Source organism: Mixophyes fleayi, chromosome 12 (assembly GCF_038048845.1).
Source record: "Mixophyes fleayi isolate aMixFle1 chromosome 12, aMixFle1.hap1, whole genome shotgun sequence".
Taxonomy (NCBI): domain Eukaryota; kingdom Metazoa; phylum Chordata; class Amphibia; order Anura; family Limnodynastidae; genus Mixophyes; species Mixophyes fleayi.
In genome coordinates, this window is record NC_134413.1 from 29,996,926 (window position 1) to 30,019,911 (window position 22,986).

At 40.7% G+C, this 22,986-nt stretch overlaps 1 protein-coding gene across 3 annotated transcripts in view; it reads right to left on the reverse strand.

Annotated features, from left to right (window-relative positions):
• The window catches only part of TTBK2 (tau tubulin kinase 2), a 92,537-nt gene extending 72,533 nt beyond the window's left edge, over positions 1 to 20,004 (reverse strand). For all 3 annotated transcript variants that reach the window (XM_075192689.1, XM_075192688.1, XM_075192687.1), the window contains exons 1-2: positions 19,758 to 20,004; positions 3,246 to 3,399 (exon numbers count right to left, since the gene is read on the reverse strand). In XM_075192689.1, coding sequence (XP_075048790.1) covers positions 3,246 to 3,314 — 69 coding nt within the window. In that variant the 5' untranslated portion in view covers positions 3,315 to 3,399; positions 19,758 to 20,004. The remainder of the gene's footprint in view (positions 1 to 3,245; positions 3,400 to 19,757) is intronic.
• Between the last annotated feature and the right edge of the window lie 2,982 nt (positions 20,005 to 22,986).

Sequence of the window (22,986 nt, forward strand, 5' to 3'; positions counted from 1 at the left end):
AGCTGCCACAAACCACAGCAGCTGCATAATCTCAGCTGACAGGAGAAGGAGGAGGGATTGTATCTTTCCCCAGCATGAAAGGAAATTGAGCAAATGAATAAAGCATAAAATGGTCTCAACTTCATTATTTGTTTTAGTTAATTAATTCAGTTTCTCACAGTATTTTTGTATGTTTTATGGAGGAGAAAGTAATATCCCATTATACTGTGACTTGAAAAGCATGAGCTGTATTGTAGGAGTGAATACAGTGGTTCTGTAATATTAGAGATTAGATCAGATGAAATGTGTCCAAATGACAACTCTGGACTGTGCTAGAGCTCTCTGGATGAGGTCACAACATTGTCCTATGAGGACCATCAAAAATGTCCTCCTTTGTTTTGAAGCCTACAGCAAGGAAAATAAATCTGGATTGTGTTTGATGATCAGGCTGGGAAGCAGGTTAGCACAGAGTTTAAGAGAACAGATGCCGTCTTTACCACCAAGTCAAGGAGAGTATGGGGAGCTAAAGTAGACCCTAAAGGACATAAAGGGTCTGTGTGGCATATATAGCCCAAATGCTGTGCCTAATTGATTGCCAGATACACTCTAGTAGAGCGTATCTAGCACTTACCTTTCATGCACACTCCACATTCAGCTTTTAGATCAAAGTAGCATGAAATGCTATTTCTGCTACTCTATTGAAACCAAATGGCGTTTGGTTAGTAACCTGCCGATGAGGGCTGGGCATAGCGCTACTCAGTTCAAGCCTATGATATCAGCTACACAAAGAGGGGGCTGGGTGGACATAGAGGACTGAAGACCGGCTCCCTAAAGATGGAGAGTGTAGAAAATGCTAGATCCTAGAGTGGATCTAGAAAAATAATTAGACAAAGGATAAGGGTATAATAAACATACAAAAAATAAAGCAAGTCTACTTATTATTCACTTAAAAAGCACTAGTCACTTACACACAAGTGTACATTAAGGAAACAAAAAATAAACAAATGTTTTATTTATGATATGTTAAAGGCGTCTGGTGTCTTCTAAAGTCACCTTCTTACACTCCAACAAGTACTTCTGGGCAGTAATATATATTTACAGATTTATTTAAAATTTGTACACTCTCTGAACTGGAAGATGCATGCTCACTGCCCCTCTGAGAAGCGTCCTCTGACATCATACTGCCAGCTGTCCGTACACATGTGCTGAAGGAACGCTAACTGAAGTAATGTCTAAAGTATTTATGACACAGGTAGGTAGGGGTGACATTTTACAACTCATTTTTCCTCAAGAAATTGGTGTTGAAAAGAAAATACTCCCAAAGTGGAAAAAAAAAATGAAAAAACTAAAATGAACTAAAACATGCTGCCTGTGGGAGCGAGGAGAGACCCTCGTGGGCCAGGGATACTCTCCTATTGCTGATTATGGGCAGCACGGTGGCTACGTGTTTAGCACTTCTGCCTCACAGCACTGGGGCCATGAGTTCAATTCCCAACCATGGCCTTATCTGTGAGGAGTTTGTATGTTCTCCTCGTGTTTGTGTGGGTTTCCTCCGGGGGCTCCAGTTCCCTCCCACACTCCAAAAACATACTGGTAGGTTAATTGGCTGCTGACAAATTGACCCTAGTCTGTGTGTCTGTGTTCGGGAATTTAGACTGTAAGCCCCAATGGGGCAGGGACTGATGTGAGTGAGTTCTCTGTACAGCGCTGCGGAATTAGTGGTACTATATAAATAAATGATGATGATGGTGATGTGCTAGAAAAGCTTCACCGAATTATGGCAGACACTTGGGTCCTGCTGGATCAGAGTTATATATAGCTAAGTAATATTCTGTATTAATGTTTAACATATGGATTTCCAAACAATATGAGTATTTCCGTTTTGGTTGGACTTTTTTTTTTTTTTAAGAACTGTACATTAGATTTCTCAGTCCCATGTGACAGGTACACTTTAATACTCTCTATGTACAATACTTGCTTTGTAAGTACTTTAGTGATGTTTTAGGTTTTATTATACTCGTATGGCTACTTACAATTTTTGCACTACATATTTCTTTGCTATCCCTCATCTAGAAGGTCTCAATTTCACTATGTACTTTATATAGCACTTTTTACCCAACACTATACACTTTGCACTCAGGTCTCATGTTTATCATGTCTCTCGTTACTATCAGATCTAATGATGGAAGACTATGGAGCCAGTAATGTAAATCCCCCCTATGAATAAATGTGGATGGTCCTACCAAGATGAATTCATTTAAAAATTGTTCATATTATTGACATGTATTTCTTTCTTTTGACCAGATTCTGTATATATACTTTTTTCACACATTGTAACTGTCTAATGTGTGTCCATTTTTTCTTCTCGCAAAACAAAAATATAAAAGTTAGATATTTTTGTGTGCTGGTAATGTTAAGATACAAAATGACCGGCTTGTTAGAGAGAAACAAGATTTGATAAAAAGAGAGGGCCCCTTTCCCCCTTTAGGTCAAGCAAGCCTTAGGGCTAGATTTACTAAGCTGCGGGTTTGAAAAAGTGGGGATGTTGCCTATAGCAACCAGATTCTAGATTTCATTAATTTAGTACTTTCTACAAAATGACAGCTAGAATCTGATTGGTTGCTATAGGCAACATCCCCACTTTTTCAAACCCGCAGCTTAGTAAATCTAGCCCTTAGTCTAAAAAGCCTAAAGTCTTCACCCACACACCCTGTCCAACATTATGTCAGTCATGGATCAGCCTGCTGCTTTTGGTTAGTAATCACAGTAGAACTTGTTTACCAACACTGCATTGAGGTACAACAACAAAAAAATATTAATTGAACCATAGCAAGCACTCAGCTTTCATCTATGTAGTGCAAGTTAGCAACCAAACCAATATTTGCTAATTTCCTATGGTTTAAGTGCACATATTGCACCAAACTGCAATGTTAGTAAATGAGTCTTGTTGTGTTCGTAAGGAACTAATGCAGTGCAAAGGTGCTGTTACATTGAGGACATTGCGATATCTACACGCAAGAACACTGTAATGTTTACATAAGAGGGCACTGCTGTTGAAATTTGTGGTTCTTAGGGAACCCAAAACCAATTTAAAAACTTTATTAAAAAAAAAAAAGAATTTCATTGCTCATACCCAAATCATTGAAATCACACTACTTCCCTAGAGACGTGTAGTGTTGTAATACTGAACACTGAATGTGATGTGGCTAAATACTGTATAGAACAACAAATGGAGTACAAGAAAGCACAGTGCACCATTTACTTACCACTTTCCATCTTTCCTTCACCAGAACTCCCACACTGAGGATATCTGGCTGCTCCACTCCCCCGCTCATTGCACTTGGTGCTGGAGCTGCTAAGCACAACTCACGTCCCTGGAGATCATCTGGCTCCCATAGGAAACTTCCATTTACCCAGAGGCTGCAGAGAAAGAGATGATTACCTTCATTAGTGATCACTAGAATTATGACTGGCGACAAAACTCACAATAATTAAAGACAAGACCCTCAATTTCAAGGTCAGTGATCACTTAAAAGATGCTACAAAGATGTCTTCATAGCTGCTTATTTGCATGTGTACAGATCAGTGTGTACGTAAACCCTGGTTGCTCTTTGTTCTATTTCGAGACAAGCATTTGTGTGGGCAGAGGACTGGTTTAGGTTTCCACAAGAATATGGCAGACATAATTTAGACTGCCATGACCTATGTTCACCTTTATACACCCACACTCATTTAGCACAGCTTTTTGTGTTGGCATCAACATAACGGGCATCAAAATGCAAAAAAGGCACAGGTGCAGCTCAAAACACTCTGATGGAACTGTGGTCTAGATTTACTAAGCTGCGGGTTTGAAAAAGTGGGGATGTTGCCTATAGCAACCAATCAGATTCTAGCTGTCATTTTGTAGAAAGTACTACATAAATGACAGCTAGAATCTGATTGGTTGCTATAGGCAACATCCCCACTTTTTCAAACCCGCAGCTTAGTAAATCTAGCCCTGTGTGTTCAGGTTTGGACAGGTGCACATAGATTTCTGCCAATGTGCGGAGAAAGGTGGTTTGGAGGGAGATTGTGGCATTTGCATAAAATAAGTAGTTTACACTGACCTATGAGTGAAGTTGGGCAGATTGAATGCATAAATGAATCTCATTCCAATGAGATCTGTCAACATTTCACTAAATTAGTAATCATTGTAATGGCACAATTACTTAAAATAAAAGGTGGCATTTCTTTACGAAAAAAAAGTTTTCTGCTCTAAGAGAAGACTAGCTCCAGTTCATAAACAAAATTACATTAGAAAGAACACATGACAGCAGCCTATGACAGAGAACACCAGTTCAGTCTAGCTTCAGTATTAGTATTTGTGTACTGTGGTCATGACACCGCAGTATAGTAGATATGTGTGTGTATCATACACACTCTATGCAACATACAAACCTGAGAAGTTACGCATATAACAGCTCATTTAATGGACAAACAGGCAATTACTCTGTTAAATCCTTAGTAATCTGGTCCGACGACGTCCAGCCCTGATTTTAGGGGTCAAGCAACGACATATGGTCCATTTGCACAAACCGGGTCACAGCTTGTCAAAATACACAACTTATAGTATAAATAAAAGCCATTAAAACTTTTCTCTTCGGTCCATCTTGGATCCACACTTACTTCTGTCAACACTTCACATTGCTTAAAAAAATAAATAAAAAAAAAAGAACATTCTGGCATATAAGGCTCCTGCCATAGTGTTCAACAATGATGTACTGCTCATATGCACACACAATGACCTGAAGGCCAAGTAATCATCTGATGTCACACTCAGCATATAAGGCATTCTAACTAAGTTTTGTTTTACATTTTACCTCTGCATTTGTGTAATGGGAATGTTTATGATGATGATGAACGTATAACATCCTTATTATATGGCTTTAGCTATTTCCTATGAAGGGTTGCCAGGCCTGCTTGCTTGTAGACTGGTCATTTTATACCCAACTGGTAGCATTTGTAGTGCCCATACAATAAGGTCAAGCAGGCCTTTTGAAAACTTGTTGGTGGGTTGGCAAAGTGGCAAAATCTCGCACATTCGCATATGTGTTTTTGGCATACTCAGCGCGAAATCACGCAGGGCACACTACATCAATTAGTACAGTACTCACTCTGCATCAGCCCCATAGTGTCTATTATTTACAACTTCCTTAAAAGAAAACATTTTTAGCTCATTCCCAAACACAAGGGATGGGAGAAGAATTTGAGGGGACTTATTAAGGAACACAAATGGATCAAGATTTTTCCATTCTCTCAGGCTTACTCCAGGATTATGGCAGTAATAAATAATCAGTTTAAAGTACCGTCTGGATGGTATAGATGCCCCAGCCTTCTTGCTAGAATGTATCCAGGGGTTCCCAACTTATGTTGGAGGTGTGGCACCGCAAATGGGACCCCACTATTATTATGGTGGGAGGGTCCAAAAATATGTCCATTCTGGAAAGAGGTGATCTCCGCACCCAAAGAGATCATGGGGTCTGACAGTCCAAGCATCTGGCTTTTAAATTTGACCAACACACCAATCGTTCAGTATAACAAAAAAAAAAAAAAAATTAAATAAAAAATTAAATATTACAAAAAAATAAAATAAAAACCCCCTAACACACAGAAAAGAATACAAACGACATGAGCATGCAAGATGTGCTATCAACTGCTAAATAAATATACACTGTTTCTACCTAAATGCCAGTATACGGTCACGCAATTTCTTAGAATTGTGCACCCATGAAAAATAAAGACAAACTACAAGTAGGTTATTTCTTTGTGTAGCCCTAATGGTTGTCATTTTGTGTATTGATGTACCTTGAAAATTGCAAACCAAAATAAAAGTTTTTAAAAAACTAAGACGAAACACAAAAAACACAATACAAATATATATATACAGGGTGATTCAAAAGTCGCAGTACACCCTTTTATTTCAAAAACTCTACAGGAATTGGGGCGATTGGCCGATTTCAAGATGGCGCCCATGTTTGGTACATACCGTAAAAGATAGACCACGTCACCCATACCTTACTGGAGTGTTCAGGTTTCCCAATTTCCTGTAGAGTCTTTGAAATGAAAGGGTGTACTGCGACTTTTGAACCAAAATATATATATACATATACACACATATATATATATATATATATATATATATATATATATATATATATATATATATATATATATATATATATATATATATAAATACACACACACACTAGTGTGATACAATGAAGACACAAAGTATCTGAACAAGCAGACAAAAGATATATATATATATTGTTGCCTGTAACTGAGGAATGTCCTAAATGCCTCCAGCAAGGCTCAGCCTAGGATAACACAGTCCCAAATTACTTCAGAGACTGTAACATGGTGAAAATGAAGGATTTATTGTGTAGCTGACCTCAGCACTACAAATGCTACCATAGAATATAAAAGGTATTTCTTATAGCCATGTTAGTGGATAGTTATAAACACAAACAAAGCCCCATAAGATAATGGATCAATAAACATGTAATAGCAATGCTTTATGTAAGAATTAACCATGATGTTGATCAGGTAAAATTAATGAAAATGTGTAAAATTATGTTTTTAGCCCTTTATCCAATACTGCATAAAATTATGTCTGAAATAGCAAATGTGTTATAAATAACGTTTTTTGATATATTAAAGTGTACCCAGTGGTGGAAGTGGGGGTGTATACAATAGTATGCCATGTCGCCACTTCTCTTACTGTCTGCATTGTAAAACTATCAAATTCCATTCAATTACATTCCCATTACATTTTTCATACCACCACTTCAACCACTGTGTGTACCTGTTAACTGTATACAGTTGAGATGTTATTAATCAGTGATGCCAGTTCCTAGAAAACGGATATAGTCATTACTGGTTCAACTCACAAAATGGCTGCCTCTATGTTTTGAAGACCGTCACGCTTTTCACGGTTCCAATTTCAGCAAGATAGGCCAGATGTGATGGAACGGTCCTGTTATTCCGCAAGACATTACATTTGTCCCGACTCACAGGACATTGGGATGTATGTCATAGCCACCATGGTGAGATGGTGCAATTCAAGGATGCTCCAAGGGGTGTGTGGTTGGGGTTGGCCTATCACTGGGCATACCCCCAGGGGCACGTGGCACACCCAATAACTTGGTGCAATCATGCTCCCTTTCGTCTGCATGCTGTCGCAAAGTGAGAGCATGTTAAATTTGTCCCAATTACGACCAGGATAATAGGGGGATATGACAGTGATGGGCAACTGACAATGATCACATGTGGTCCTGATGACCATAGTACTTTGCTCACTTTGTCCTGTTTTCAGTGATTTTGATGTCACAAGGTAAGTCAGTCTGCTGTTTAGGCAGTGTGAATACTTTATACTGGTATTTGTTGTTGACATTTCTCTGCCACTATAATGTGAGGCCCCCTTTTAGGACCAAGAGTCATATTAGATGCAGAAACAATAAAAATGTTACTTGCCAATGCTTTAACACAGGCCTGTCCAACCTGCGGCCCTCCAGATGTTGTGAAACTACAAGTCCCAGCATGCCCTTCCAGCTATCAACAGGTTGTCTACTGGCAAAGCATGCTGGGGTTTGTAGTTTCACAACACCTGGAGGGCCGCAGGTTGGACAGGCCTGCTTTAACATATAGCATACCTTGCAATTGTCCTTATTTAGGTGGGACAGTCACAATGCCGAGGGACTCTCCCATCCCTACAGTTAGAAAGCGAAACATAGCCCCGGATGTGTGTGCAAGCCAACATAACAACAAGTCCACATCCCCTCATGGCACAACCACTCCTCCACTGTGTGGTGACCACAACCCCAGTTCAATGCCAAAAACTGCAATGTTGGCTAGTATACATATACTACATCATAGCTTTTATTTTAAAACAAAAAAATAAATTTTGTATAATTCACTAAAATTAAATGTTTTAAATTACCCAAATAACTTCCCATCACCTTATAAAACATAGGGGCCGATTTTTTGTGTACCAGATATGCATTTCTGTAGAGTACACTGAATTGAGTACCTCAATTCCTTGAGGCAGACTAGTGGCAGGTAAGCATAGAGTACTGTTAGTGCATGTTTATGTGATTGCAACAGGAGCATACCCTCTAGCTGGGGGACGATACACAATCTGCAGCACTATCTACCAGCTTCTGATTGGCTGATAGCGTATTGAATCCTCCAGCTGATAGTACCTAAAGCGTTAGTGTCGTGGCTATGGTATATCAAGTGACGGACATCTATTAGTATTAATATTTCTATTTTGACAACTGCAGTAAAAAAAAATAATCCCATTTGATTTTTAAAAAGGTAAATAGATATAGAGTTTGTATTTAATTACATTTTATATATTTTATTAATAACTGCCAAGACAATATTATCTCAAGTATATTACACTTTCATTATATAATTATACTGAGTCAAATAAAGTAATAAGACTTCAGAATTTACTATGAACGCTATCAAAGTACGGTATAATGGGGCACATCAGACTCAACATGTATACACAAACACAAATATGCCTTTATTTTTTAGTGTGTCTTTTCATACATACATTTGGTGCGCAAATACGTAAAACACTAAAGGAGGCCCATAGTGTTTCTTCCATGTACTGAATAATCTCAAAGGGAAAGTAAAATATACATATTTAAAGTGTTAACAGTATTGAATAAGGTTTGTCTTACAGATTTTAATGCTACCACTAATGTAAATGTATACAATTAGGCTACATTCACTACAATAGTGTTTTGTAATACAATTACCTATTTAGCCAGCTTCCAGCAATGCACTCCTCTACAAATAGCAGACCTCCTATGGCTTAAGCTGGGTACACACTACACGATTTCCGTCCAATAATCGTCTCAAACAGCCGACATACGACCGCTCGTTCAAAAGTTGGGTCAGTGTGTGCAGTGACACGATGGTCGAAAGTCTGCCCAAATGGACGATTGTCGCCTCATTTGGTTGGTCGTACCGTTTAATATTATTCCAATCTCGTTTCCGCTGTGTAGTGTGTATAAACTTCCGACCGATCCACAACAGTGAGTACGAAATTACAGTCATTGCTCACGACAACATGGCTGTAAAAAGCCGCTAAAGGGACGTCCGCTCTTCCCTTTATCGTCCTAAACAAGGCTAGTGTGTATGCAGTGCATGGACTTAGCGTTTTCGGAACACCGATCGCATGTAAAATCGCTCGGCATAAAACGTTGGTCAAAATTTCTGTAGTGTGTACCCAGCTTTGGCAAGAGCAGACAAATTTTGAATGGTGCGTAAGTGTGCTTTATTAACTCCACCTAGTACTGTGGAATGGGGACAGTAGTGTGCAGGGTACATTCATACAAGAACTGCATCACTGGGAGAGGCCAGGCTAGTTGGGAACAAGTAAGTAGTTCTTATACAAAGTACATGTTATTGTTAGAAGAAGCAGACTATTTTGAAAAGATAACTAGATTAGCTCATGTTTTAACGACCTTTAGCGAACTGACTTTTAGGTTTCTGTACGGAACTCATGTAGCAGAAATCATAACTGACTAAAAGTAATCTACGCTTCTTGCACATAATTAAGCTTCTACGGCTGATATCAGCAATGCTGAGGACTCCCTCTGACAGCTGCTAACATGGGTTGTACTGCTTTCCAAGGTCACTCGTTTCTGGATCAATGTTGCATGCAAACCATTACAGCTAGTCCTATGGGTAACTGGAAATGTGGGGCTTAGTCACTAGTTTGTCCAGCAAGTGATGTAACAATTAGGTTTAAAATATTTCCTTATCTACCAAAATCACCAAAAATCAAGTCACTAAACTCAACAGTCAAGCTTGCCGTCTACATTTGATATCTGTTAAACTGTTTCTTTTAAACCCGCCTATATAATCATTAACAATATGGTAATAATAAATGCAAAGAAAAAAAAGAAAAGATCTATTGCATGGACTATTATTAATAGCAGATGTACATTACGGACACCACCATTGCTTAGGCAGTACACCTTCAGGGTTCACCACCCTCATATTACAAACGGTCCAGGATAATGAAGTGCGAGATCCTAGGTGCTCGGCTCCCTTCCCCTTGCATGGACATGCAGGGAAAATATGGACCTCCTGAGGGGCCTCAAATCCCTGGTGAACAAAATAGTCCTAGAGCGCAAGTTGATAAGCAGACTCAGAGGTCTCCTTGTACATTGCTTGGTTATGTCGTCTACCTGCTCGAGAGGCTGTACAGATAGAAAATAAGTTCAGGGGATAAATGTATCAAGCTGCAAGTTTCCAGCGGGTTTGAAAAGTAGAGATGTTACCTATAGCAACCAATCAGATTGTAGTTATTTATTTAGAACATTCTACAAAATGACAGCTAGAATCTCATTGGTTGCTATAGGCAACATCTCTACTTTTCAAATCTGACAGAAACTCGCAGCTTGATGCATTTACCCCCAGGAGAAAAGGGAAAAGGAAGTTGAGAATCCAGCACCCATTAAGCTTTGGACTGACTTAGTCTGCAGGATGTGTAACCCAACACAACAAACAGTAACTTGAAGATGCTGACAATAGCAGCCACTGAACCAGTGAATCTCCGTCACTCAATTTCCAGCAGAGACCCTCCAGTGATGGCTCCCATGCTTCTGCTTCTCCTAATCAAAGCTTGCCGCAGAAAGGCTCTTCAGAGGAGAATTTGGGTTCAGCGGGGGAGGAGCCAGCTGCATCAGTGTATAAGGCTCATGACGGGTAGCAGAATTTGAACTTGTGAAGATTTACAAATATCAGTGAAAAGCTGCTAGAGGGGAGTCTTCTAAAGTGGCCCGAGTGTGAATCTGCAGTTATTCATCAGCTACTTCACTGCTAGTACATGGATGCCAAAAAACTGGATTATCAATTACAGTAAATTAACTTTGTTGCCCTGTAGATCACACAATGAAAATTTACTGATTTCCACAAAAATCTGAGACACACTATAGTATACCAGTTTCCTAAAGCAGAGTTACTGTGTCTACTTGGGTGCCACCGTTTTATTACCACGTTTGCCGATACTGGGTCTCAGTCAATAAGGAGAGCAAAGCATAAGAAAGGAGTAACTTTACACCTGGGCAAAACCATGTTGCATTGGAGGGGCAGGCAATTTTAAAATGTGGGGACAGATTTATAATTGTGGTAGGGCATGTCCTAGATCAACTTTAAATTTCAGTGTAAAAATAAAGCTATCAAGTATTTGTGTACTAGATGAAAAAACAGCCAATATTTTGCTTACCTGCAAAATAATAACTAATTTGCACCCCTTGTATTATTGCAACATTGTTTGTCCTGGAACATTTACTCCTTTTTTTGCCTCACTTTCCTTAGTGACTCAGGTCTACTATGCTTATTTTTACTATAGCACAGCAGGCTGTAGAGTAAGGAGGCTGTTTCCACCTATACTATTGAATATAAATAAGCATAATAATAAGTTCTCTGTGCAGACTGTTTCAGTGAACATTTCTATAAAAAAAATATTTCCAGTTTTTGTCACCTATGCATACTGATGAAGTGCAATTATGCACCAGAGTATGTGTTGTAGACCGAACTGGACAGATTAAAACAAGGATACTCATTAAAAGTAGCTGCTTAATTTAAAAATATATAAATAATAAATAAACGTGCCATGGCTGGGAGGTGTGTAGTGAAGAAGGCACCTGATTGGATGGTCCCGCTGAAGCCTCATACCCAAGGTCACTGGTCTCTAATGAACTGACAAGGTAATGCAATGTTGCACACCAATTTCAAAAGACATGAGCCCTGCCTTTGTGGCTATGGAAGAGGAATAAGAAAAACAATTACAAAGCTTCCTTCCCATTTCTAACACACAGTTAAATTGGTTTCGATGACTAGTCCATTATAGTATATATATATTTGTACTGAAAAATAGTCTGTGATTAATGCATTTCAAGGCCTCTAGTAATTTGCCTTACATAACATACCTTTGACAAGACAAGGGACTCATTCTTTCCTATACTTCCATAGTAAACAGCTGTTATTGGCTTAGTCAACAATGCTGTCTAAATGCATGCAAATAATTCCTTTCATAAAGCTCATCACTCATAGTTGTTTATATAGCACCAATCGTATTGCGTAGTAAAAAGGCAATTTATCATTATTTTAAATTTTACTGAAATATAGCAATGCAACAAAGAATTACTAATTACTTAAACCGAAAGTACCATGTAGAAACACATGTCAGTGTGTATACCTTCAGCTTTTCCATCATCACATCACTTCTATCAAGCAGGGAAGGCTGAAAATCAGGCAGTTACACACAGTCAAAGAGGAACGAGTAGGCTGTATTTTTTACAAGACTGTTTTGCAGGATCCTGCACAATTCCCCTGCCCTCTGAATCACCATAGCCAAAGTCCATTCTTTTGCCCGAGGCCCTGTACACGCTATTGTTGTGACAATGACTGTTAAAAGAGAGGACAAAACTTGTACTTTGTCCTTGGTTTTAACAAAGTGTTTGTATGTTCTCCCCGTGTTTGCGTGGGTTTCCTCCGGGTGCTCCGGTTTCCTCCCACACTCCAAAAATATACTAGTAGGTTAATTGGCTGCTATCAAAATTGACCCTAGTCTCTCTCTCTCTCTCTGTGTGTCTGTGTGTATGTTAGGGAATTTAGACTGTAAGCTCCAATGGGGCAGGGACTGATGTGAATGAGGTCTATGTACAGCGCTGCGGAATCAGTGGCGCTATATAAATAAATGGTGATGACGATGATGATGATGAAGTGTCTTCTCAACTACCTGTAAATAAGCATGTGAACGATGCAGGAAATGTTTAAGTTGGAGGAACCCAGCTTCTTCCACTATCTAACTCTTGGTGTGTGGTTTCTCCACTTGTCTCCATTCCCTATCTCACACCTTGACAGCCGCTGTCACATGCATTTGATACTTTGACTTGCAGGAGGGATCCAAAATTAAGAAAAATATAGTGTGTGTTGCTCACACAAACAGTGTGGCAATGTGCAGAGTTAGAAGCAGTCATCTATAGAAGGTGCTGAATTCGGTTGTAAAGATCACTAGTCTTTTCTTCTTACATGCACAATACAAATCTCACTACTACAAGGAGTAATAAAGCCTTATATCACCTAATGAAGCAAGATGCTTTCCTGCAAAGCGCTTTCCTGCAAAGCGCATAGAAGTGGTGGCTTTGTAATGTCTGGATTCCTAACAATCCAGAACAACAGAAACCAGAGTAGCGTCACAGTTTGAAACGATATATAAAGGATTCTACAACTCTAAAAACTGGAATCGTTATATTACGATGATGTAGCAAATAAAAAATTGTGAATGTCTTTCTTTAGTTCGAGGTTTTAAAGAAATACTGCACCATGGATTTTTTATTTTTATTTTCATTTTGAAGATTAAAAGAACACTTGAATTTATTGGAAAATGTGGCTGCCCGTTATACAAAGTGTAAACGTTCCTCGACTCATCGCTCAGGCAAGTGTACCCCCAAAGTTCATGCATGCAATTGTTTTCAGAGAAAAACAGAGTTTATGTAGATTTGCTTCCATTTGCGCCCCAAAACAAAGTAGAGAGAAAAAAAAAACAAAAAAAACACATGAAAAAGAGCATGTACATGGCATGCATATGTTCAGCCGGACGTGTTTCACTTATGAATATCTGTGGAAGGAGTCAATCCACCATCAGCCAAACAGAAGCGGCTAGCTAGCGCTGCTGATCGTCATCATTGCATCTAGTACCTGCCCTCCGGCATCTGCAAGAGACACATCTACTAATGTATATGCATATATACGTCCAGGACTATTTTGTTTCATATAAAGGTGAGTTTTCTTGCATTAGTTTGACTGACAACTCACATTACTACTCTTTGCTGTTGGTGTATATCTCAGTATGTGACTTGCATGTAGCTTCCATTCCCCTCCTCATATGACATGACCCTGTCACATACAGCCCTCTCCTCACCAACATCCCATGAGTGTACAAGTCACTGCTTCCCTGCAAAACCCATATACATAATACTCTATGGTGCTATGAACATTCCATTAACTGTATCAGGATTTATTAGTGAAGGAACACCAAACATATCAACACTGGAACAGAAGTAAGGAGGTTGATGGATGGGAGTGAAGGGGGTTATATGCAAAATAAACAAACAATCTGTACACTGGCAGAAGGCAGCACAGAGAAAAGCAATTTGTATGCTCCGGCCTCTTAGCAAGCCCAGTATGAAGAAAGCCATTATGTCTTAGATAGGACATAAGCTTAATAAGTGTGTGGAAGGAGTGCTTTCCCATGCTTCTGGCATATTACCACCCTGCCATGCCCCCCCATCAGGCAGTAAAGGCCTGTGTGGTAAGCAGGAACTGGAGAACTGCAAGAAGTCTATTTATATAGGCCCACCAGTGGAAATTAACCATGTTGCCAAGGCATAATGATGTATTATTTTTATCAGGGCAGAGTACCTGATCCATGAGCTGAAAATAAGAGTCATGGAGTCCATAATTAAGAGTCGGTATAGTCCTATGTGGTTGGCAAAGTGGTTTTGTGCTTTAACTCCTTGGCCACCGCCTCAACCTGCCAATATTCCTTGGCGAGAATGAGGATGGAAATAAACTTGGCAGATCTGAGACAATCAAAGAGTTCGTCCACCCATGGCATGGGATAGGAATAAATTGCGAAAAAAACTATTTACTTGGTAAAAGTCCATGCAAAAGTCATCACTTCCATCCAATTTTAGTCCGGCACAATTGAATTACTACATTCCTTTATGAATTATTAAGTGACTCCCAGACTCAGCATATCTTGAACGTCATTACTCTTTGCCGTCCTTTTTCCCATGTGGCAGCCTATATGGTGTCTGGCAAGTAAGGACTTTTGTCAGTTTAATGATTTGGTGCTTTATCAGATTGATTCTTCCCTAAGTGTCATAAAACACATGTGCAAATTTTGCAACCAAAACTTCTGAAAAGACTCCTCCTGCTCAGAGGTTAGGGACATCTCATAAGGGCCCCTTTGCTCTCACTTAGGTCTAAGGTAGCCTAAGGTCCAAAATTAATGTCACCGCTAAGTTGGTGTACAAACAAAGCTTAGTGGAAAAGTTCAGTCTACTTCAATGCTATGTAGGACCTCAAAATGACCCCGCCATTTAGCCAACAGCTTGCTTCCCTGCATGGGTAACAGCAGTAGAACTCCCACGGCAAAGACATGAGAACATGTACTGTATTATGGTTATAAAACCAATCATGTCTGTTTCTTAGATAGACCGATACTACGGACCAAGCAAATCCAGGTGGTGCACATATTCAAAACACACTGTAAAACATTCTATTCTCTAACAGCTTGCTCCTTCAACAGTTTCCTACCATATCACAGCTGAAATAGCAAAATGCCTCCAAGCCTGGTACACCTCATTCACAGTAAAGAGGAGGAGTTCTAGTTTTCTTTGGAATTGAATAAACTTTCTAATTGTTCCCTTCAATGTATGTTTAAACAGCTCGACTAGGCCATCAGTCTATGGATGGTAGATGGACATCCTAACCAAGCAGGCTTTCAGTGGTCTCAGGACTTCTTACACTAGAGGAGATAAAATTTGTACCTTGGTCTGTGACCCTAACCTTCAGAAGACCTAATAAATTCTTCCTATTTTTTGGTAATTGTATGGCCTTGGCAGTTTGTAGCAGAAACGCCTATGGGCATCTGGTAGCATAATCAACTACAATTATTAATTTGTAACCCTTTAAGAGAAAGTTCTAGTGAGCCCACTAAGTTTTACCCTATTTTTTAAAAAGAAACCCTGACAATATGAAGGAATAAGAAGCGTCAAAGACTGGTGCCTGGCCAGCTGTCACCCAACAGCCAGTAGACCTTAGCAACAACAAAAAGTAACAAAACCAAATCTGTCAATGGTTTTCTCTCTCCTTAAGTGACCACCCTATGGAATGGAATGGGCAGGGGTTAACACCAGTTTTCTCAAAGAGGCAGGGATGACCAGCTGTTGAAGGACCTTCTCTGTTTGATTATACTCATCTTTCCTATACAATATATAATTTTGTAAAATAAAGCATGATTTTCTTCATCTGGCAATGATTGACCATTCACCACTAAATTTTCAAATGCTTTAACCAAAACAGATCTTCCATTTGAGACATTTTCAAATATTTTTATCTTTGTATAGTCCCCAGTATTTAAGTTCCCCTATTAGCAGGACTGCAAGAAAGATTGTTCAGGAACTCTCAGGCCAAGTCTGGGCAACGATCACTCTCTTAAACATGGTCATGAAAGCCTCAAGATCATTGCAGCCCCAGCAGCTGAGAAGACAGATTTGCTGAAACAGCCTCAGCTCTGATCTTTTGGAGTTCCCTCCTGATGTGTGACTCTCTCCTGTTGGAATAACGTGATGAGATCCAGAGTCTGGTCAGAAGCTCCATCTGTGCCTGCTGTTGTCACAAGCTGCAGTCTTGTAACACTTTCTAAAGTGAAATGTGCTTTTTCATGAAGTACCACCATGAGGACATCTTCATCAAGGAGATCTTTGAGGTTCAGGACCTGAGTGAAAATTACCACCAACTGCAATTTCTGGAGGGCGATTGTGGAGTCAAGACTCCATTATCAGGTGTTAATCAATGGGGCTGTATTATGCTAAAATGCAGGAACACTGAAACACAGGTACAGGAGCTAAATGGCTTATACATCACAGAGTAAGCCAGCATTGTACAGTCCATCCTGGGCCTACTAGGCATTATAAAGGGCATAGTCCATCCAGAGTAAGGAAGGGGCAGAACTAGCTTATACTTATGAAGACATGAACCCCTTACTCTTGGGGCATAATAACACCCTGCCACAGAGCCCATTTTAAAAGAGTACACCCTGATACAGTAGGAGACGAAGATAAAATACAATTAAGGTGTTGAGACTCTTGTCCAAAACACACCTTAAAAATATTGAGGGCTCCGAGTGACCACAAAACAACAAACTTAAGCAGGTGGAAGGAAAAAAAAAAAAATACAGATTACTACAATATCTTTTTTGTTAATTTACAATAGCTAAATAGAAAAACATATTTTACCTTCTGCTCAAGCAATGTTAACACGTTGTGCTTCAGCTTCAATCTCATTAGGTGATTTTATCTTTCTGTATAAAGATAATTTGCGGCTCTCTTATGAAATCAAAGGACAATTGGGAAGCCAAACATGGCAACACAAGCCTACAATATAACATGTATTAGTATCACTAACCCCTCATGTCATAAACAGCTTGTGATAAGCACTATACAATCTTTCCTAGCCTGAGTAGTCTCCTGATGGTTTATTTATATTCCAGGATAGAAATTCAACACTTGATACAGATCTTCTTTAATAATAAGATTGGATTAAATAAGAGAAATAGTTATCTATAGTATTACAGTGGAGGAGACTGAAAGAAAAAAGAACTATAGGTGTATGTAAGGTAATAAACATAGGTCCTATATTTTTTATACTTACACATTTCATAAGTAAAACAAATTCATAGAAGAAAATGCTACAATACTATAGATTTTGGCTGTGGGTGCCTATATCTTGAATGTGTTAGATAATACAGTCGCCTGCTGTAAGAATCACAACGTGCAACAATGTCTGCAGAAATGTGACTCACGTCTCCTAACATCCCCAACCTGCCAGCATCCATTAGTTTATTATGGCACTAGCAAATGTTGACTGATGCAGTTACTAGTCAAAGGAAATTTTATTTCTCCTACAGCAAAATATAATAACCCATTCCCACCTTTCTTGTTTCCCTGATGTTTTAAATAAAAGAAATCAAATATATAGCTTGCACAATTGATGGATGACTGAAGATAATTGAAGGTGTAGATGCATTCTCTGTAAATGTACTGTAAGAACAGATGACTACATTACAAAGCATTAAGACATCAATTATTTTGATGCAACTGTACTCGCTGTAACAGGGCATTTAAATCTATAAATAGTATTTTTCCCTTGAAAACTTATGATCTGCACAATTACAGAATACAGAATAAGTGAACTGGAGATCAAGCTCTGTATTTAGTTGCAAACAATAAATTTACAAAAAAAAAAAAAAAAAAAAGTTTCATGGAATAGTTCTTGAATAAACTTTACATTTTAGAACATCTAATTAATTTAATAAAATGTACTAAACTAAAAAGTGACAGTACAGTAAGGGGACAGTTATTTGACAGAGGATACTAACCCTGTGTGATATGAGCAGCTTGTCATCTCTACCACACACCAAGATGAGCTATTCAATAATAATCATTGTTCCCCTCCGCAGAGCTCTCCCCTGATGGAACCATCTTTAGCATGCACATGTTGTAGCAGTCCCTTATTAGGCTGAGATGTCAAACATTGCTCTTTTAATGTCAATCTTCAGGCACACAGAGAAATCAAGGGGTTAATTACACTCTGCAATAAGGAGGGGATTTCTATGCAATGTGTTGGGAAAGTCTGCAGCACTGGAGACAAGAAAAGATTCATAGACCTCCAAAGCAGGCCTGCAGGATCTGCATTCATGACAATGTTCACTTTTCTGCGCTCTGGTCTCTGTATATTTCTTACGCACACCATGCACCAAAACTACATTTATATATGTTTAACTTCAGCTGAAGGACCTGGAAATACAACACCCCCCCCCCCCCCCCCCTAAAAAGAAATGCTGAACAGATGCACATGTTCAGACAGAAATGAATACATATATGGCATAGAATAGCCGTCATCATCTATATGTATACAAACTGACATTTCTTAAACTGTACATAGAGGAGTTCCTTAATTCAGAGGTAAAATGCATTAGTGATTCACTTTGGCAAATTACAATCAAGAAGCATAAATCAGACTTAAATACAACCACTTATCCTAGAGGCCTCAAGCAAATTGCCAACTGCCACCAGAGACATTAATAGCTTAAAAGAACCAGGAGTTGCTTTAGCTGAGATTCCAGCCATCAGCACCTTAAATTGACCATTTAGGAGTAAGGTAGCTTATTGCCATCAGACAAAAAATAGCAACAATAAATTTGACAGTCACACAGACCATTTGACAGTCGCACATAGTGTGCATTTTTACACAATAACAGAATAGATGTTGGGCACATAGATATCCTACAGATACATATTACCATAGACTTTCTAAAAATAACAGTGTCATCAAAACTGTAATTAAAGAAATAAAGCCTCACTACATTCCTGAAAAAAAAAAAAGCTTTACCATGGGGATACTCTTCTCCACTGGGATCTTTTCGTAATGCAATGTTCAGTAATGACAGAGGAGGAGGGGAAGCCATCAGTACAATAAAGAAATAGCAGATTGGTGGGCCCCTCCCTACTATGTGTGTGTATACATACAGACCACTTTTTTTGTGTAGCTATTTTACACACTGTTCTCTAAATACATAATAAACACTGACTATTACCTAAATTGCAATGTATAAATAGGTTACACATTCTGATATGAAATTATGTTAAATACAAACATATGCACAGAAATGTATTTTTTTATATCTCACACTCTTACAGATATGAATATCTCACACCCAGACAAATGAATGAATCAAAATGGATATGCAGTGCTTAGTGACAGCAGCTGTATGTGCAGGCAGGCTATATGCCATTGTATGAGCCTGGAATAGACAAACATGATTTATAGCTGGAGATGGATGCTGAGATGCTTGGGTCACACTGCAATGTACAACATGGTCACACATAGGACACAGTGGTGACGGCACCTCCTCTGCTTACCTCAGTGGTACCGGTAGACCAGGGGTGACATTCCATATACCCCCTCACTCAGCTGGGGAGACGCGACCCTATAAGACAGACGGGGCGCTCAGGTCACCTCTATCCACCAGTAACCGAGAGATGAGGCACATCCATACCGGTGCCAGACTAAACCGTCACCTGCCGGTCCCGTGCCTCGCCGCCCCTTCCCCCGGGTCACCGGCTGCTCCCCCCTCTCTCCATCACTGCAGCACCAGCGACGTCACAAACTACCTTACCAACACAAGCAACAACCTAGCATGCTAGGCATGGTCACGCCCCCTTAAGCGTATAATCCCTGCCCCCGTAAACGGGTTCGCTGCTGGAATTGGCCAGACTTGGAAGCTAGAGCAGAGCGAACGAGAAGAGCTCATGTCAATCATAGCGGTAAGGGGCGTGGCGTAGACACGCCTTCACCAAGCCCCTCCCCGGCACTCCTAGCGAATGCCTAACGTTTCATGGCGATAGCGGTTACCTGGGAGAAGCGTCACAATCCAACTGCGCATGTGTGAATAACAGGGCAAGCCGGGAAATGTAGTTTATTCGTTTCTGACACTATAAGTACAATGCATCTCTTTTGTCTTATATTATTATCCTTTGCTAAGACATGTAATTACTTCACTAGTGCAAAATATGTAAACACCATCATTCATACATGCAGATATCTAATTTCTATCTTTGTATATACACTGCAAACATCTAATAAGTCAATAGTGACAGCAATTCAATGCATAAATGCATGCATATAAGGGCAAGGAGTTCAGTTGTTGTTCAGAATAGCAGATCTCCTTTGATTTTCATGCAAAACAGTCTATAGAGTTTACAGAGAGAGGCGTGCAAAACTAAAAACATCAAGTGAGCAGCAGTTGAGAGAGAGATGTCAGAGGAGAATGGGCAGACTGGCTCAAGCTGACAGGATGTTGGCAAACTCACAAAGCCACACGTTATAATAGTGGTACGCAGAAGAGCATCTCAGAACACACAGCATTTCGAATTTTGAAGTGGATAGGTTACACCGTAGAAGACCACATCAGGTTGCATTCCTGTCAGCTAACCTGAGGCTACAGTGGAGACTGGTCCACCCAAACTGGACAAATGAAAAATGGAAAAGAACATTGCCTAGTCTGTCAAGTCTAATTTTCTGCTGGGACATGGAGATGGTAGGGTCAGAATTTGGTGTAAACAATGTGGATCCATCCTGCCTTGTGTCAACAATGCAGAGTGGTAGTGGTTGTGTAATGGTGTGGGGAATGTTTTCTTGGCACACATTAGGCCCTTTAATACCAATTTAGCAACGTTTAAATGCCACAGCCTACCTGAGTATTGTTGCTGACCATATGCATCCCTATATGGCCACAGTCTACTCCCATTCCAATTGCTATTTCCAGCAGTATGACAGGTCATGGCACAGAGCACACGTCATCTTAAGCTGGTTCCACGAATATGACAATGAGTCAGTAGGCAGAAGATTAGTCCAACTAGCGGTTCAGGAATGCAGGGAAGCACAAGCCACTGGAAAGCTTAAAGCATGGAAAATGCTGGAGCTAGGAGACCAAATGAGACCTTAGGCTCTGGCACTGAAAAAATATGTGCTGCTTAGATATGCTTGCCTGATTTGAAACAAGAGGGCCTATGGTGTAGGCAGCCAGCTGAATGCAGACGTTCAGGAAGTGTTATAAGCAGAGCAGAGATAGCAGTGCAAAGCACAGGAGAGAGCACTGAAAGCCGAGTTTGGCAAGTGGCAGCCAGGCCTGCAACTCACTACAATTTATTATTTCCTAACCCATCAATGATGTCACATTAAAACCACAGGTACTTGTTAATTATATTGGCTACTCTAGCACATAGTTGCCTACTCTCCCGGGAATGTCCGGGAGAATCCCGAATTTTTAGGAGTTCTCCCGGACTCCCGAGAGAGCAGGCAAAAATCCCGGATCCAGATTTCAGCGTTGTTGAAGATGGTGGGGGCTGGGGCTAAATGCGTCATTGTGGCCCCGCCCCCTGCTATGATTGGCTAAAATTGCCTGAGATTGACAAAGGCGGAGCCTAACAGTGCCCCCGCGCATGGTCACGCCGCCCTCGACGGACCCCCTCCCGGAAAGCTGCCTGCAAAAGTAGGCAAGTATGCTCTAGCACTGTTACCCGAACAGCTGATTCCATACAACTCTTATCAGCTTGTCAAACTGCCTGGTACACCTTAAAGCGGCGGTTCCCAAACTGTGCGCCGCGGCTCCCTGGGGTGCCGCGGCGCTGTCACAGGGGTGCCGCGATCGCCATAGAAAAAAACGAAAAAAAAAACTTACCCATCATCCAGCGCTGGATCCTCCTACTCACTGACTGCCGGGCGTGACCTCATCATGTCCGGCAGCCTCAGTGAGGAGCAGCAGCAGAGAAGACGTCAGGGAAGAAGGTAAGTAAAGGAAGTGAAGGGGGGCACTGAGAGACACTGAAGGGGGACAGAGAGACACTAAAGGGAGACAGAGAGGCTGAAGGGGACAGAGAGACACTGAAGGAAGACACAGAGAGGCTGAAGGGGACAGAGAGACACTGAAGGGAGACACAGAGAGGCTGAAGGGGACAGAGAGACACTGAAGGGGGACACAGGCTGAAGGGGGACACAGAGAGGCTGAAGGAGGACAGAGAGAGGCTGAAGGGGACAGAGAGACACTAAAAGGGGACACAGAGAGGCTGAAGGGGGACAGAGAGAGGCTGAAGGGGACAGAGAGACGCTGAAGGGGGACAGAGAGAGGCTGAAGGAGACAGAGAGACACTGAAGGGGGACACAGAGAGGCTGAAGAGGACAGAGAGACACTGAAGGGGGACACAGAGAGGCTGAAGGGGACAGAGAGACACTGAAGGGGGACACAGAGAGGCTGAAGGGGGACAGAGAGACGCTGAAGGAGGACAGAGAGAGGCTGAAGGAGGACAGAGAGAGGCTGAAGGAGGACAGAGAGAGGCTGAAGGGGACAGAGAGACACTGAAGGGGGACACAGAGAGGCTGAAGGGGGACAGAGAGAGACACTGAAGGGGACACACAGAGGCTGAAGGGGACAGAGAGACTGAAGGGGGACAGAGAGATGCTAAGGGGACAGAGAGACGCTGAAGGGGGACAGAGAGATGCTGAAGGAGGGGGACAGAGAGATGCTGAAGGAGGGGGACAGAGAGATGCCGAAGGAGGGGGACAGAGAGTCACTGAAGGAGGAGGGCAGAG